The sequence below is a fragment of the Geotrypetes seraphini genome, chromosome 8 (genome assembly GCF_902459505.1).
Source record: "Geotrypetes seraphini chromosome 8, aGeoSer1.1, whole genome shotgun sequence".
Taxonomy (NCBI): domain Eukaryota; kingdom Metazoa; phylum Chordata; class Amphibia; order Gymnophiona; family Dermophiidae; genus Geotrypetes; species Geotrypetes seraphini.
Genome location: NC_047091.1, coordinates 20,133,091 through 20,150,827, shown reverse-complemented (window position 1 = coordinate 20,150,827; position 17,737 = coordinate 20,133,091). Strand labels below are relative to the sequence as shown.

The 17,737-nt window shown below is 45.3% G+C and overlaps 1 protein-coding gene across 2 annotated transcripts in view; it reads right to left on the bottom strand.

The window, feature by feature from the left end:
- LOC117365362 (transmembrane protein 87A-like) overlaps nucleotides 1-15,962 on the bottom strand; it is a 64,258-nt gene extending 48,296 nt beyond the window's left edge. Inside the window, exons 1-4 of one of the 2 annotated variants that reach the window (XM_033955720.1) lie at nucleotides 15,784-15,962; nucleotides 7,915-7,975; nucleotides 3,003-3,091; nucleotides 2,569-2,691 (exon numbers count right to left, since the gene is read on the bottom strand). In XM_033955720.1, coding sequence (XP_033811611.1) covers nucleotides 2,569-2,691; nucleotides 3,003-3,091; nucleotides 7,915-7,975; nucleotides 15,784-15,894 — 384 coding nt within the window. In that variant the 5' untranslated portion in view covers nucleotides 15,895-15,962. The remainder of the gene's footprint in view (nucleotides 1-2,568; nucleotides 2,692-3,002; nucleotides 3,092-7,914; nucleotides 7,976-15,783) is intronic. The other variant, XM_033955722.1, reaches the window with a different exon arrangement.
- Between the last annotated feature and the right edge of the window lie 1,775 nt (nucleotides 15,963-17,737).

Below are 17,737 nucleotides of genomic sequence, written 5' to 3'. Positions count from 1 at the left end.
GGGTACTTAGCTTGAAGTAGTTGAGAAACCCTGCTGTAGACAATCAGCCGGTGCCAGTGCCTCTCCTTCTCTCCGGCCCTCTTCCCTGCTGGCATCCCCTACTGGCGTCTCAGGGCCCATCTGGATGGCCTCTGCACATGCGCAGATGTCGACGTGATGTCACGCATATGCATGACGTCATCACAGCGAAGTCTGCGCACTTCTGGGTGCCTCAAGCCGTGGCCACTACCTTTAGTGTGTCCCGGCTTGAGAAAGTTTGAGAGACACTGGTTTAACATCAGAGATGCAGATGTAAAGAGCTCCACAGACTTTGATAAATTTTTACTTACTTGAATATATATGATTGAAACAAACTGCTAGATGTGACTATTTTGAAAATACTTGTGAAACACGGTATTGAAAAGTCATCAAAACTCTGGTTAATTACATTTTCTGTCTACATTTCCTATAAGAACATAAGAATAGCCTTACTCAGTCAGACCAATGGTCCATCTGGCCCAGTAGCCCATCCTCAAGGTGGCCAATCCAGGTCACTAGTACCTGGCAAGAACCCACATAGTAGAAACATTCCATGCTACCAATCCAAGGCAAGCAGTGACTTCCCCCATGTCTGTCTCAATAAAAGACTATGGACTTTACCTCCAGGAACTGGTCCAAACCTTTATTAAAATCAGTTATGCAATCCCGATCTTACTACAACCTCTTTACAACGCGTTCCAGAGCTTAACTATTCTCCGATTGAAAAAAGAAATTCTTCCAATTGGTTTTAAAAGTATTTCTATGTAACTTCATTGAGTGTCCCCTAGTCTTTGTAATTTTTGATGGAGTTAAAATAAAATAAAAAAAAATCTACTTGTACCCATTTTACACCCTCCCTATTCAGTTATGCAATCTCGATCTTACTACAACCTCTTTGCAACGCGTTCCAGAGCTTAACTATTCTCCGATTGAAAAAAGAAATTCTTCCAATTGGTTTTAAAAGTATTTCTATGTAACTTCATTGAGTGTCCCCTAGTCTTTGTAATTTTTGATGGAGTTAAAAAAAAAAAATCTACTTGTACCCATTTTACACCCTCCCTATTCAGTTATGCAATCTCGATCTTACTACAACCTCTTTGCAATGCGTTCCAGAGCTTAACTATTCTCCGATTGAAAAAAAAAAAAAATTCTTCCAATTGGTTTTAAAAGTATTTCTATGTAACTTCATTGAGTGTCCCCTAGTCTTTGTAAATTTTGATGGAGTTAAAAAAAAAAAAAATCTACTTGTACCCATTTTACACCCTCCCTATTCAGTTATGCAATCTCGATCTTACTACAACCTCTTTGCAACGCGTTCCAGAGCTTAACTATTCTCCGATTGAAAAAAAAAAAAAATTCTTCCAATTGGTTTTAAAAGTATTTCTATGTAACTTCATTGAGTGTCCCCTAGTCTTTGTAAATTTTGATGGAGTTAAAAAAAAAAAAAAATCTACTTGTACCCATTTTACACCCTCCCTATTCAGTTATGCAATCTCGATCTTACTACAACCTCTTTACAACGCGTTCCAGAGCTTAACTATTCTCCGATTGAAAAAAGAAATTCTTCCAATTGGTTTTAAAAGTATTTCTATGTAACTTCATTGAGTGTCCCCTAGTCTTTGTAAATTTTGATGGAGTTAAAAAAAAAAAAAAATCTACTTGTACCCATTTTACACCCTCCCTATTCAGTTATGCAATCTCGATCTTACTACAACCTCTTTGCAACGCGTTCCAGAGCTTAACTCTTCTCCGATTGAAAAAAAAAATTTCTTCCAATTGGTTTTAAACGTATTTCTATGTAACTTCATTGAGTGTCCCCTAGTCTTTTTTTTTTTTTTTTTTAACTCCATCAAAAATTACAAAGACTAGGGGACACTCAATGAAGTTACATAGAAATACGTTTAAAACCAATTGGAAGAAATTTTTTTTTTCAATCGGAGAAGAGTTAAGCTCTGGAACGCATTGCAAAGAAGTTGTAGTAAGATCGGGATTGCATAACTGAATAGGGAGGGTGTAAAATGGGTACAAGTAGATTTTTTTTTTTTTTTTAACTCCATCAAAAATTACAATCTACTTGTACCCATTTTACACCCTCCCTATTCAGTTATGCAATCTTGATCTTACTACAACCTCTTTGCAACGCGTTCCAGAGCTTAACTATTCTCCAATTGAAAAAAAAATTCTTCCAATTGGTTTTAAAAGTATTTCTATGTAACTTCATTGAGTGTCCCCTAGTATTTGTAATTTTTGATGGAGTAAGAAAAAAAAAAAAAAAATCTACTTGTACCCGTTTTACACCCTCCCTATTCCAGTTAAAAACAAAAAACAAAAAAACAACCCTGCTATGGTAACAAAGTTTCCTAACCATAAGAAAATAGATATTAGAAAACATACCATTAGAAACAGTCACATCCCTCCTTCACATGATACAGATGTAAAGATTGCAAAATTCTACCATGGCAGCCAAGCTGGAAAGGCCATAATTTGAAAAAAGTCAAGCAACTTGGAAACTTGCCCTTTGCCCTCCCCAAAGGGTAAATGCCTTCCTACCAAGGTGTTCTTGTCAAGTTCAGTGCAGGGAATGGGGTCATACTGATGCAAAATGAACTTTCCAAACCCTCCATCCATCTGCTGTAAATTGAAGATCTTCAGGTATTCCTCTGCTGCCTTTACCTGTTAAGAGGACACCAGAGCACAGTTCGTTAATAGCTATAAATATGCAGAGTGCACAGACAACACTGTAACACAGAGCAGGAGCGGTCTCTTTCCCAGTCATGTAAGAACTACACCTGCTTAAAGTGATACACAGGGACAGATGTTACCTTTGAATAGACACTGCAGAGATTTACAGCTCCGCTTCTCACCATCTGCCACGCTTTTCAGTTCCAACTAATCCAGGCCCTTTCCCCCATCCCTCAAGCTACCTGATCTCGCAGTGCAGGTTCTGAAGGATCTCTAGAAATAGAAGGTAATCGCTGACTTACGTCCAAATCAACTTCATTGTGACAGTGTGAGCTGCGCAGTAACCACTTGATAGTCAGGTTCAACGAACTTGAGCAGTTTGCGTGCAGAACTGAAAGCAGAGATAGTAAAGCCCGAGTCACTGTATGTACGCAAAACATATGGAGACAAATACACAAAAGAGAGACACAATAATTTTTATATGCTGACACTATCCAAATACATTTTCTGCAAATTCTGATTGGTTACAAACAAAAACATCCTGTAGCCTGTAGATCAGGGGTCTCAAAGTCCCTCCTTGAGGGCCGCAATCCAGTCGGGTTTTCAGGATTTCCCCAATGAATATGCATGAGATCTATGTGCATGCACTGCTTTCAATGCATATTCATTGGGGAAATCTTGAAAACCTGACTAGATTGCGGCCCTCAAGGAGGGACTTTGAGATCCCTGCTTGAGTAGATGGTCTGTTAAAGGACTGCACTACAAAGGCTTATGTCTGTTATATTATTTTACCTGCATCCTCTTGTCACTGCCTGATTTATTCACATGGGCAGGACAAAAGGGCATATTAGGCAGCTGTGGGGCCTCTGGGCTAGATGCACAAAGCACAGTCACTAAAACTGTGCGGGTTGCTGTGGCCCGATTTTTTGGCCGATTCTGAAACAGCAGCCGATGTTCCAACAAGTTTGCATGCAAATGATTTACACAGAGGTTCACCATAATCCTGGTCCGATCAGTCGCTGTGAGAGTGACTTTGACACATGCGCCAGAAGAAGCCCTAAGCTACTCAGCTGTTGGGGGCTTTATTCTTTTTTTTTTAATGGCACAGATGATGTGTGTGTTTCACATGCACATTATCTGCCCCATTAAAAAAAATTTGAGCCACTCCCCCCCCCCCCCCAACGACCCCCAGTATCAAAATAAGAGGCAGGAAGGATGCCCACTCCCTCCTGCTGCCGTAAAACTCCCACACACACACCAGCCAAACCGCCCCCTCCCGCACTTCAATAAAAATTGGTAGAAGGGATGCCCACTCTTCCTGCCACAGGCCTCCCCCCACCCCCGAACCTACTCCGTACCTCAAATCTGGATGACAGCAGGAGGGATGTATACTGGGAAACAGAGGGAAGTGTCTAAGGCCACCAGGAAGGCCCATCATTTTGGAGTGGCCGGCCTGTGAACAGGAGGGACTGGGCATCTCCCTGCTTTCATCCAGATTTGAGGTGGGGGCATCCAGTGGCAGGAGGGAGTGAGCATCCCTCCTGCTGTAATCCAGATTTGAGATTTCGGGGGGAAGGGGGGGCGCGAGGTGGTTCTGAGGGGTGGGCATCCGGTGGTAGGAGGAAGTGGCTGCCTCTTTCTTCTTGGACAATCTTTGTGGCGAAAAATTCAGAATGAAGTTTGGCCAGTAATTACCGTGACATTGAGAATATCAGATTGTATACAAAAATGCTATTGGCATTAAGTTTTGTTCCCCCAGAAAATGTCGCCGACTGTTTTGAGGAACTTGATGACAACCATCCAGATGAACTGGGGCCGGTATATGACTCCTGGGAAGACAATTATATCGGTAGAAGGCGACGTAAATCATCGAGCCATGCCAAACTTTCAAATTTCTCTCTGGAATATGCACTCTCACGTTAAAGACAGACTGCCTCGGACTAATAATTCGGTGGAAGGCTGGCACTACGCATTCCAATCCTCAGTTTCATGTCATCATCCAAGCGTGTAGAAACTGATCGAGCACATTCAGGGTGAGCAAGATCACACTGAACAGCTGCTTGCTCGGTTGCTTGCTGGCAACCGCACTACAGCCAGCAGTAAGAGCAGCCACACTTTGTACCATCTTTCAGCGAGACTGAAATGTAACCATAATTGAACATTTTCGTGTACTACACCTATTGGTTAAAATGGACTGCTGCAGGAGTTATGGAGTGAGCTAGATCAGAGGGCATTTTGGAAAAGTTCAAGAAATAGCTGTTTATCAATCTTTATTGCTATATAATAATTCCTATGTATCAATGAGTGAAGTGTATAGTTCCGGCCTACACAATACAATCCTATACTTATCTTCTGCTATTACTCACTGTTTGGTTCAACGTAGCATACAATCAAAGATATGAGAACATTTCTAGGAAATTACATACTATAAAAAGTTACAATGCCTTAAGAAAATCTACCCTTTAGAAATTTGGGAAAAATAATTTTTTTAACTTCTTGCTAAATCAGATAGAATTGATTCCAATCTAATGACTAGAGGCAGAACATTCAAGAGTGGGTGCTTGGAAAGTGTAGGTCTAAGCCAGTGGTCTCAAACTCAAACCTTTTGCAGGGCCACATTTTGGATTTGTAGGTACTTGGAGGGCTGCAGAAAAAATAATGTCTTATTAAAGAAATGACAATTTTGCATGAGGTAAAACTCTTTCTACCGTATTTTCACTCATATACCGCGCACCCGTGTAAAACGCACACACGGGTATAGCGCGCGGGGAACAGAAATTTATGTAATAAAATTTTAATATACCGTATACCGCGCATGCTAAAACCTCCTCCCGCCTACTCCGAACCGGCATCCTCCCCCCTCCACTCACGTCACCCCCCCTCCCCCACGATCCTACATCCCCCCCAGCACCGCAAAGACAACTCTTACCCGATTGGGCACCGGCACCAATGCACAGGATGTGCCAGTGCCAGTGCCTGAAGATCCTCCCTCGTTGGGCTGGGCTGGGCTGGGCTGGGCGGTGCAGGAGAGATCCTCCTTCTTCCTGTGCCGGGCTGGACTGGGCTTTGAGCATTTGCGCATGCCTCAAAGCCTTCTGGTCTCGCTCTCTCTGAGATTATCCCCTATCTCTCGGAGAGAGCGAGACCAGAAGGCTTTGAGCATGCGCAAATGCTCAAAGCCCAGTCCAGCCCGGCACAGGAAGAAGGAGGATCTCTCCTGCACCGCCCAGCCCAGCCCAGCCCAACGAGGGAGGATCTTCGGGCACTGGCACATCCTGTGCATTGGTACCGGTGCCCAATCGGGTAAGAGTTGTCTTTGCGGTGCTGGGGGGGGGATGTAGGATCGTGGGGGAGGGGGGGTGATGCGAGCGGGGGGGAGGATGCCGGTTCACAGGGGGAATGCCGGATCAGAATGAAAAAAAAAATTTGTACAACGCACTCACACGTATAACGCGCATGGTTATGCACGGTTTGTAAAATCGTGTATAACGCACGCGTTATATGCGTGAAAATACGGTAGTTTATAAATCTTTCCTTTTAATTATTAAAGGAAATATTTATAAACTAGAAAGAGTTTTACCTCATGCAAAATTGTCATTTCTTTAATAAGACATTAACTATTTTTTCTGCGACCCTTACAATTAAAGTTTAACATCTTTCCTTTCTCACAACTGACACATTTCAATCACTATCACTATATTGAAAATAAAATCATTTTCCCTACCTTTGTTGTCTGGTGACTTTATTTTTCTGTGCTTTTAACTACGTTTCCAGGGCCTTCTTTGTTCATTGACTGTTTTTCTCTCCGTCTTCACTTTCTGCCATGCATCCATCTTTGGCATTAACATTCAATTTTTCCATTTTTCTGCTTTCTTCTCAAAATCTACATTTCCATGTTTTAGCTTCCTTTCCTATCTCTCTCTCCTTCCCTCCCTATTTCCATGGTCTGGCATCTCTCTCCTTCCCCCCCCCCAGAGTAACATTTCTCCTTCCCTCTTTTCTGTCCTCCCCATCCATCTTGCCCTCTCCATGAGTCCAACACATTCTGCCTCCTGCACGCTTTCTCTCTCTGTCCTTGCCTCTTCCCTCAGTGGCATCCCTCCTTCCCACCCACCAACCCAACATTCTCTCTCCCCATGCACCATCTCACCCTCCTCTCCAGTGTGTAGCACCTATCCTTTCCCTCCCTTTCTGCCGGGTCCAGCAGCACCTCTTCTCCCTTCCTTTTACCTCCCGCTTGTCCAGCAGTACCCCCTCTCCCTTCCCTTCTTCCCTTGTCCAGCAGTACCCTTTCTCCCTTCCCTGTGCCCCTTGTCCAGCAGTACCCCCTTCCCCCCTCTCCTTGTCCAGCAAAACCTGTATTTTGCGGCCGCAGTCTTGTACGCAATCTCGCACACTGGGCAGAAAGAGAGGCGCCGGCGTCAGCTGATTTGCAACTTCCTGCTGCCATCGTGTATGCCGGGACTCCTGCATTCGTGTATCCGGCAGGAGTCCTGGCATACATGACGGCAGCAGGAAGTTGCAAATCAGCTGACGCCGGCGCCTCTCTTTCTGCCCAGAGTGCGAGATCGGTTACAACACCACAGGCCGTAAAATAGCACCCAGGGGGCCGCGAGTTTGAGACCGCTGGTCCAAATAATCCTGATTTCAAAACAACCTATCGGAGGGGATGGAAGGGCAGAAAATGTCTCAAATAAACCAGAGTCAGGCCATATACAGTATGATTCTAAATACTATAGTTTAACAATTAAGAAAACTTCTACTAAAATTCAATATATTTTATCAGAAGAAAGTTGTCCGGTCATTTTTTTTTTGAAGGGGGGGAAGGAAGGTCACATAATAGCCTAGCCACTATTATAAAGTTTGTAAATTTTTCCAAAATCTGTTTGAACACCCAGTACACAAGACATTACAATAAAACAACTGTGCCTATACATAGATGAGTAATTGTTTTACATTGCTTCAAATAATAAATATTTTTGGAATTTAATAAAATTGTTTGTTTACAAAAGACTTTACCTGTTAACAGGTCAACCTGTGTATCTAAAGTCAATGCAGAATCTAGCATACTATCCAGGACCTTTAAAGAGGATGGCAAGGGAAATTTTATATCCCCAATTTACAAATAAGCACAGAAATAGGTTGAGAATCACTGACACACTCAACACTATACATGGGCTAAGAACCTCAGTTGATTGCAGAAAACCCACTTACCCTTCAAGGATATGACAGTCTGATTAAACATGGTCTTGTGGAAGGGGAAGACAGTATTTGACTGTAAAAACAGACAGAAAGGAGGGTCATTCCAGTGCTCAAGATTACATTACATTAGAGATTTCTATTCCGCCATTGCCTTGCGGTTCAAGGCGGATTACAAAAGAATGACAAAAAATGTATTAAAAGAAGATATCTGGTAATTTCTAGAGGAGATAAAGAGAAGATGAGGTTGCTTTGGGGAATCGGGAAGGTATTGGGAAGCGGGAAGGAGCTAGCGGTATTAAGTCGTTTGCAGGAATTTCTTGAAAAGTAGCGTCAGCAAAAGTAGATCAGCAACAAATTATTAACGTAGCAACACCCAGACACCTGTCAATGGTTTAATGGGTTTTTTTAAATCTCATATGCAGCCTATAAAAATTATATAGATGTCAATTGCTAAACACTAATTGAGGTTTTTTGGGGAACAACGTTTTGGGATGTTACACTATAGACCAGTGGTTCTTAACCTTGTTGGAGGTACTGAACCCCACCAGTTTCATATGCGTGTTCACCGAACCCTTCTTTATTGGAAAAATAAAATATGATTTTTACAAATTCAAAACATAGGTATACAAATCCCCTGCAGCACAGATAGGCCAAGCGATGTTGCGTGATCACCGGCAGCCAATTATGGACAAGCGGGGCGTATCATCACGAATCATCAGCGCTTCGGTCACGTTCAATCATCTATCAGTTAAATCACAAATTTTGATCAGGAATTGATGGATGTATATAAGGCGTTAGTTACAGATTGATAGATCAAGAAACCGAGTACACGATCATAGAAACATAGAAAAAGACGGCAGATAAGGGCCACGGCCCATCCAGTCTGCCCACCCCAATGACCCTCCCCTATTTATCTCTGTGCAGAGATCCCACGTGACGATCCCATTTCTTCTTAAAATCAGGCACGCTGCTCGCCTCGATCACCTGAAGTGGAAGTCTATTCCAGCGATCAACCACTCTTTCGGTGAAAAAGTATTTCCTGGTGTCGCCGTGCAATTTCCCGCCCCTGATTTTCCATGGATGTCCTCTTGTCGCCGTCGGACCTTTGAAAAAGAAGATATCTTCTTCTACCTCGATACGGCCAGTCTTGATCAAAATCACTGAATAACTGATTAGATGATTGAACGTGACCGAAGCGCTATACGAGTCGGAGGTGTGTTTTGACCTCCGCCGAACCCGCGAGACTGACTCACCGAACCCCTGGGGTTCGGTCGAACCCAGGTTAAGAACCACTGCTATAGACATTTATTTTAAGTTTGCTCAGTTATTCACAATTTTTTTGGTTTAGCGGCAGACTGATTATCTTAATACGCTGATTCAAGCATCTGTGGCAGACGATTAGTTGCTATTAGACCTTTTGAACAGAAGCATTTGCTGAGTCATGTTGTTTTAAGGTGACCAGTGCGTTTAAACTAAAGATAAGAACAGCCTTACTGGATCAGACCAATGGTCCTTCTAGCCCAGTATCCCTTCTTCATGGAGGAAAATCCAAGTCACAAGTACCTGTCAATAACCCAAACAGTAGCAGCATTCCATGCCACTGATCCAGGGCAAGCAGTGGCTTCTCCCATGTCTTTATCAACAGCAGTTTATGTAGACTTTTCCTCCAGAAACTTGTCCAAACCTTTTTTAAAACCAGCTACATTAACTGCTCTTACCACATCAGCTGGCAATGCATTCCAGAGCTTAACTATTCTCTGAGTGAAAAAAATATTTCCCTGTAACTTCATCGAGTGTCCCCTAGTCTTTGCAATTTTTGATGGAGTGAAAAATGGATCCACTTGTACCCGTTCTACTCCACTCAGGAGTTTGTAGACTTCAGTCAGATCTCCCCTCAGCAGTCTCTTTTCCAAGCTGAAGAGCCCAAACCTTTCTAGTCTTTCCTCATACGAGAGAAGTTCCATCCCCTATCATCATCTTGGTCGTTCTTCTTTGAACCTTTTCTAGTGCCGCTATATATATTTTTTTTAGATAAGGAGACCAGAACTTTTTATTATAGTTTATCACAGTGTAATTGGATTCGTTGCCTGCTTATTATTTAAAGGAGGATTGCCAGGAGGCCCTATCTGAGATGTTTAGTCTCTCTGCTCAACAACTAATTTCCTCTTGACTCCACCATGTGGGGATACGTGATTACCAACCAAGCACTAATTTTGAGATTTTAGCAGCATCGTGGGAAGGACCTTCAGTGTAATCTTTCCGCCCAACAATTGCAGCAAGTGTTGAAAAATTTGAGGAAGGTGTCCTCCAATATTACACATTGGGAACTACAACTTAAGATTATTTTATGTCTTTACATTCCACCTATACGAGCATACCGGATGGGTATTACTCAATCTCATAGCTGTCCTAAATGTGCTCAGGCTCATGCGTCATTGGGTCATGTTCTGGTCCTGTCCCCACATTATTCAGTTTTGGGCTCCTTTGGATCAGTATACTGCATTACTGTGGGGGAGATGGTGGATTCCAATCTCACGAGCACTTTTTGGATTCTATAATATAGCATCACCTAAGCCTAAAGGATTGGCTGCCTTTGTAACAAGAGTGATGCTGCTAGGGCAGAAGGCCATTTTGTCAAATTAGCTGTCTAACGAGTCCCCGACTTATTGCCAATGGAGATCGTTGATGATAGTACACGCCTCCCTTGAATGTAAGCAATTTGCTGATATTGACACTGGATCTGGCCGTCGCTTTTGTTTGATTTGGGAACATTTTTGGATGGATCTTACTCCTCAAGCTCAAAGTCGAGTATTGAATTTGTAAATCTGATTGCTTATGCATTGTGGCCCTGATTCTGTATAGGACGCCCAGGAGAGGTGTCCTATACAGAATCGGTCCTACACTAAACACCGATTCTGTAACCGGCGTCCATGGTACAAGACGCCGGTTAGAGAATCGGGTTAAATTAGACGCAGCCGCTATACTTATGGCAGCAAGGGATCTCCCTGCTGCAATAAGTATAGCGGCCGCCTGTCCCATCGCCGACAGGAGGATGCCCAGTTCTCCTGCTGGAACCCCCCTCCCCTCCAAACTGGTAATCGCGAGCAGGAGGATGCCCAGTCCTCCTGCCGGAACCCCCCTGGAGCCCCCCCCCCTCCCCAAACTGGTAATCGCGGGCAGGAGGATGCCCAATCCTCGTGCCGGAAAGCCCGACGACCCCCTAAACTAACCTCCCTCCCCCAACTAACCTTTACATGTTGGTTGGCTGGACGGGTCTTGCTCCGTCAGTCGACGGGCCCGCCTCGTGGAAATGAGACGGGCCCGCCCCTTCCCGGCCCATCCCCGCTAAATCTAAGGCCTGATTGGCCCAGGCTCTAGAAGCCTGGACCAATCAGGTCTTAGGCATAGCGGGTCCGCCCATCCCCACTAATCCTAAGGCACCTGAGCCAATCAGGCCTTAGGATTAGTGGGGATGGGCCGGGGATGGGCTTCTAGAGCCTGGGCCAATCAGGCCTTAGATTTAGCGGGGATGGGCCGGGAAGGGGCGGGCTCGTCTCATTTCCACGAGGCGGGCCCGTCGACTGACGGCAGCAAGACCCGTCCAGCCAACCAACATGTAAAGGTTAGTTGGGGGAGGGAGGTTAGTTTTGGGGGTGGGGGGGGGGGTCGTCGGGCTTTCTGGCAGGAGGATTGGGCATCCTCCTGCCCGCGATTACCAGTTTGGGGGGGAGGGGGGTTCCAGGGGGGTTCCGGCAGGAGGACTGGGCATCCTCCTGCCCACGATTACCAGTTTGGGGGGGAAGAGGGGTTTTCCAGGGGGGTTCCGGCAGGAGGACTGGGCATCCTCCTGTCGGCGATGGGACAGGCGGCCGTGACCGCGGCCGCTATACTTATTGCAGCAGGGAGATCCCTTGCTGCCATAAGTATAGCGGCCGTGTCTACTTACAATGTAGACCAGCATTTTGCTGGCCTACATTTTAAGCTTCTCTTCCTCTACTAGGGAGACGCGTAGGGCCGCCTAAGGCCCTTAGGCGAGCTTAGGCATCTTGTGGGTCTCCCTAGGCTCCCGGAGGCGCCTTCAATATAGGCAGCCTGCCTGGGGAGCATTTTTTTTTAAAACGTGCATCCCGATTGGCTGATTAGACAGCTGTAGGACACCTACAGCTGCCTAAAATCGGGACGCACTTTGGAGAATCAGGCCCTGTGTACTCCTTGACTGTTTTGTCTGTATCGGATGGGGGGATGGGATTATCATGTGCGTATATAAAAGACAATTATTATACTTTGTTTGCAATGTTTTTCTGAACTTTGCAATTTAATAAAGATTTTTAAATATATCACAGTATAATTGGTGCATACTTTTTTTTATAAGTGGTGTTAGTTCTTTGGAGGAATATTTTGCATATGTTTAGTTGAAGTGCTAAATTGGAGCACATCATGACATTCTGGCTATATTAATGCTTCTTTTTCTGTGGAAGGTCATATTGGTTTCACTACCCCCTCCCTCACCCCAAAGTTTATATATGGCCAAACCCCAACAGAGTTACAGATCCTTCTTTTATTTTGATATAGTCCCTGTAGCAAGCTGTTAAGACTAGCATCCAGAAAAAAAATTTGTAGCAGATTTTGTATGGAGGAGAAAATACAAACATCTGTTCATGAGGAAGACAGAACAATGCAGCAGCATGGTTATCTCAGAGTATTACCCTTCCTCTAATATAGTGTATCGCAAACTGTGTGCCACGGCACAATAGTATGCCGCCTGAGATTCCAGATGTGCCACGAGATGCCGGGAAGGAGGAGAGGCACTGGCTGACTGCCTACAGGATGTGCCTCTTGCAGCGAGAGGCACATCCTGAGGCAGTCAGTTGGTGCCTCTCGCGGAGAGAGGCAGTCAGTTGGTCCCAGCACCTCTTTACGCCTCTTCCCTTCCAGCATCCCCCACTGGTGGCTCAGGGTTCCGTCTGGAGGGCCACTGTGCATACATGATGTTGATGTGATGACATCATCGCATCGACATCTGCGCACTTCCGGATGCCCTTGAGCCACCGGAGTTTGCGAGACACTGCTCTAATATATGGGAGCAACTGGCCCTCTGTGACTAGTTTTAGGTAGGGGAGGGGGCTTTAAACCTGGGAGACATGACAAGCTGCAGAGTGCTCTTTTGCAGAAGTAAAGTATTCATCAACATTTCTTTAATGCATCTATAAATTTGTTCATCTGGAAAGCCAAATTATCTGGGCAGCTAATTAATGGAACTGCAAAAGTATCTACACAATTTGCTGTTATGCAGCTTTAGGGAATTTGTCCTTGAAATGGGTTATTTCTTAAACAATTGCAAAAATATACTTTGTATTTTAAAAAGGTAATTCAGACATCTATGTACCTTTACAAAAGAGAGTCTCCCAGAACTAACTCCAACAAAATGCAATACTCTAGCGGTGTTTTCCAAGTCAATCCTGGAGCATCACCCTACTAGCCAGATTTTCAGGATATCTAAAATAAATATGCATGAAATTGATTTGCATACACTGCTTCCATTATACATTAATCAATTTCATGCTTATTCATCGTCAATACCTAGAAAATCTAACTGGCAAGGGGGTACTCCAGAACCAACTTGGGAAATACTGCTTTAGCACAAATTTATATCTGCTCCAAGGCACGTGCAAATAGGTGCCTATACTTTATACATGTATGCAAATGGTGTCCTGATTGTAGGCGGCGGTAAACATCTTACTGCTGTCTAACCAGCCAATCGGGAAGCATGTCCACTCCCTCCTGCCGGAACCCCTGAAGCCACCCCCAAATGTCTACAGCAGGAGGAGTGCCCAATTCCTCCTGCCGCTATCCCCCAGCAGGAGGGATGCCCTGTCCCTCCTGCCGAAACCCATGAAGCCCCTCCCCCCAATGTCTGCAGCAGGCTGAGTGTACAATTCTTCCTGCTGTCATGCCCCAAAGATCCCCGGTAGGAGGGATGCCCAGTCCCTCCTGTCAGAACCCTCCCCACCCTACCCTGAACAGCAGGAGGAATGCCCACTCCCTCCTGCTGGAACCTCCACCCCGATAGCCCACCCAGAATCCCCCCCTTACCTTTTTCTTGCAGGCTAGCCAGAGGGATGCTTATTCCCTCCAACTGGCAGGCCCGCCTCCACTGAATGGCAGGTCTTTCCCTTCCCAGTGCATCCTGGTATGTACCAGGGAGAGGCCTAAGGCACTGATTGGCCCAGGTACCTAAGGCCCCTTCCATAGGAGGGGCCTTAGGCGCCTGGGTCAACTGGAATCATAGGCTTCTTTCCCAGTGCATTCTGGGATGCACTGGGAATGGCCTAAGACTCCAATTGGTCAGATCCCTTAGGCCACTCCCATGGAAGGTGGTCTAAGGGATATGGCCAGAGTCTTAGATCACTTCCAGTGCATCCCATAATGAAGTGGGAGGCCTAAGATTCTGGATGGCCCAAGCGCCTAAGGCCCCTCCTATGGGACGCGGACAGTGTGTGTGTGGGGGGGGGGGTTTGGGAGTGGCGGCAGGAGGGAGTGGGCATGCCAACCAACTTCACAGAGGGAATGGTTCCCGACCACCGCAGGGAGATTCCCTTGCAGCGATCAGCTCAGCAGCAAAGCGATTCTCTAACTGTGACATGAACGCTGGTTAGAGAATCAGGATGGTTATAAGGAGTTAGGCGTCTGGACGGGTGTGCAATTCTCAAAAGCTGCTGAGACTGGGTGTCCTATACAGAATCTGGCCCTTTAACTCCCCCCCCCATACTACATGCCAGGGAACACCAAAAGTATCACATAAAAGCAGATACTATCTTTCTGTGTACTTTTTATGCCACCTATAACCTCACACAGTTTTAGTAGCAGTCTACTGTAAGCATACAGAAGTATAAAAATGCAAAATAAGGAGATAAAATGTATTGTTAGTTCAATGAAAAGGTACCACCTTATTTTCCATTTTATTTATTTATTAACAGTTCTAGAAGTTATGGTACAGCATAAGATGTGCTTTATATGTGGAGCATACTTCATAAAATTACCCCCAAAGCAGCTAGACCGAGATGATCGGAATTAGGGATCAGAAGGAACTCCTGTCAAATGTTCTTTGTCAGTATTCCCCATATGCCTCTTCTTTATTCACATTCTGGGTCCAGAGACATATTGGTACCAATGGAGACCCTGGACCATCTAGGAGTGTTACTGAAGATTGATGGACAGCATAGAGTCAACTTTTCAAAATGATTTAGGGGAGGGGAAGGGTGATGCTAAACCCATTGGAGATTTCCCCCTCTGTGGACACTTAAGAAGCTTGCTCAATAGGGGGGGGGGGAGTGCTTAGAGATCCACAGACCTAGCTCCTCAAGCGGTAAAGGGAGCTAGACAGGTACTTATTCGTACCTGGGGCAATGACGCGTTAAGTGAAACCCCAGAGTCACAAGGAGCTGCGGAGGGAATTTAACGCACAACCTCAGGATGCTGAGGCAGCTGCTCGAACCACTAGGCCACGTCACTCCACTCCCGAGCCCCCGACGGTAGCCCCTGCCTTTCTCTCAGAGGCTGGGGGAGTGGAAAGAAGGCCAGCGTAGAGGGGGGGGGGGGTAAGGGGCTGCAACCCTAGTTCACGAAGCCCAGCATCTATCGCGGGCTATGTCACCGACTCTACGGTCTCAGCCGACAGGATGTTGCGACATCGCCCACGTGACGTGGCTCCCCGCGGAGAAGCACCTCGAGCGCAGGAAGCGCCGTCACCAAAGCGGAGCGGACAGGACAGGACAGGACAGGACAGGACAGGACAGGACCGGAGTCACCTTCCCCTCCCCCCCCCCCCCCCAAGCCTCGGGCCGGGGCTCCCAAAAAAGCGGGGCCACCGCAAACACTCACGTCGCTCGCCGTGAACCTCCACTTGCCGGGCTCGGCCAGGACTCGCCCGGGCGGCACCAGCGAGACCGCTGCCAGAATCAGCGCCAGATCTCTCGCCACCCCCGCCGCCATGCCGCCAAGGCCCGCTTCCGCCTTCCTATGACGTAAGGCTCCTGGAAGTAGAGGACGGCGCTGATTGGACGAGACTCAGGTCGCTCACCCGCGTTCTTAAAGGGGCAGAGGAGACAGGCTTCTGTTTAGAACCGGTAGGGAGTGTGTACCTGGAGGCGTGGTTCTGGGTTCTCTTAGGGGGGGAGGGGGGGAAAGGCAGTGGTTGCTGTATTAATCCTAAATTTAAAAAAAGAAAGTAAATAAAATCCATGATATGTTTAAATTAGCTTGTCTCACTATAGTCTTGATTAGCTCTTCATTAGGTTAAAGTTAAAATAAACAGGTTAATACAAGCTGTTTATTAAATATTTGGGGATTTCATCTTTATTTTGGGGTCCTTTTACTAAGGGCTCCTTTTTATAAGCTGCGATAGCGTTTTTAGCACGCACTAAACCCGCGCTACGTAGCTAGAACTAACACCAGCTCAATGCTGACGTTAGCGTCTAGCATGCGTAAGGTGACCATACGTCCCGTTTTGAATGGGACAGTCCCGTTTTTGGATCCCCTGTCCCGTTGTCCCCACACACAGCTTCGGGACGCCAAAATGTCCTGTTTTCAGGGACCTTAAATGAATGGCTATACAAACACTGGAATTAATATATAAATTATACCAAAGAGAAAATATTCCAGTATAATGATACTAATACACTCCAAATTCATAAGGAGGAATGAGATACGCGATCCTCAGAGGGTCAAAATACCCAAAAGTTCAAATGGGTAATAACCCATAGAACCCGATCTTCATGGGATCCAAATGTATCTTATTTAATATATTTTTTTCTTTTTTCTTAGTCTTCTATCCGATAATGGATCATAAACAATTTTTACTTAGCTTATATTTAGTTTATAGCAGGGAGCGCCTCCACCAACATGTCCATGTTTCAGACACTTTCCTCAGGGTCGAGGCTCCCAAATCGTATCTATAAAAACATTTGAATATCAGACATTACTCCTAAGCTATCGTTAATTCATTTTCATTTATTTAGTTAAAAACTCTTAAATACACTGTAATATGTCTAATCAAGACTATTTGAAACCGCAAGCAACTTACTCATGCATACGGTAGAAATCGCTCCATCCGAGAAAATTTCATGCTGAATTAGGAGCGTCTGATGTCAGATCCGGTATTTCAACCCTAAACAAGGTTACTCAGCAACTATCATACCGGAAGTGACCAGAATGCAAAAGGACACGCTGATCCATTCAAACTAGAGACATCCAATCGATTTCTTCATTTAACCCATTGGGCGATAAAGCATTCAATATCCATCTTTGCTCCTTAATATTAAGAGCTCTTTTGTAATTCCCACCCTCCTTCCCTATTATTACCGAATCAATTATACGCCATTTGATATCCTGCCAGGAATGTTGTTTTTCCCGCCAATGATTTACTATAGGTGCTGTGTCAGTTTCCGTATGAACTCTCAATTTATGCTCATTCAAGCGCGTCTTGATGGATCGCTGTGTTCTTCCCACATAAATTTGATCACACGGGCATTGAATAATATAAACAACGTTAGTAGTATTACAGTTGGTGATATTAAGAACATAAGAACATAAGAAGTTGCCTCCGCTGAGGCAGACCAGAGGTCCATCTCGCCCAGCGGTCCGCTCCCGCGGTGGCCCATCAGGCCCATTGCCTGAGCAATGGTCTCAGACTATCCCTATAACCTACCGCTACTCTTATCTGTACCCCTCAATTCCTTTATCCTCTAGGAACCTATCCAAACCTTCTTTGAAGCCTTGTAACGTGCTCCGGCCTATCACAGCCTCCGGAAGCGCGTTCCATGTGTCCACCACCCTC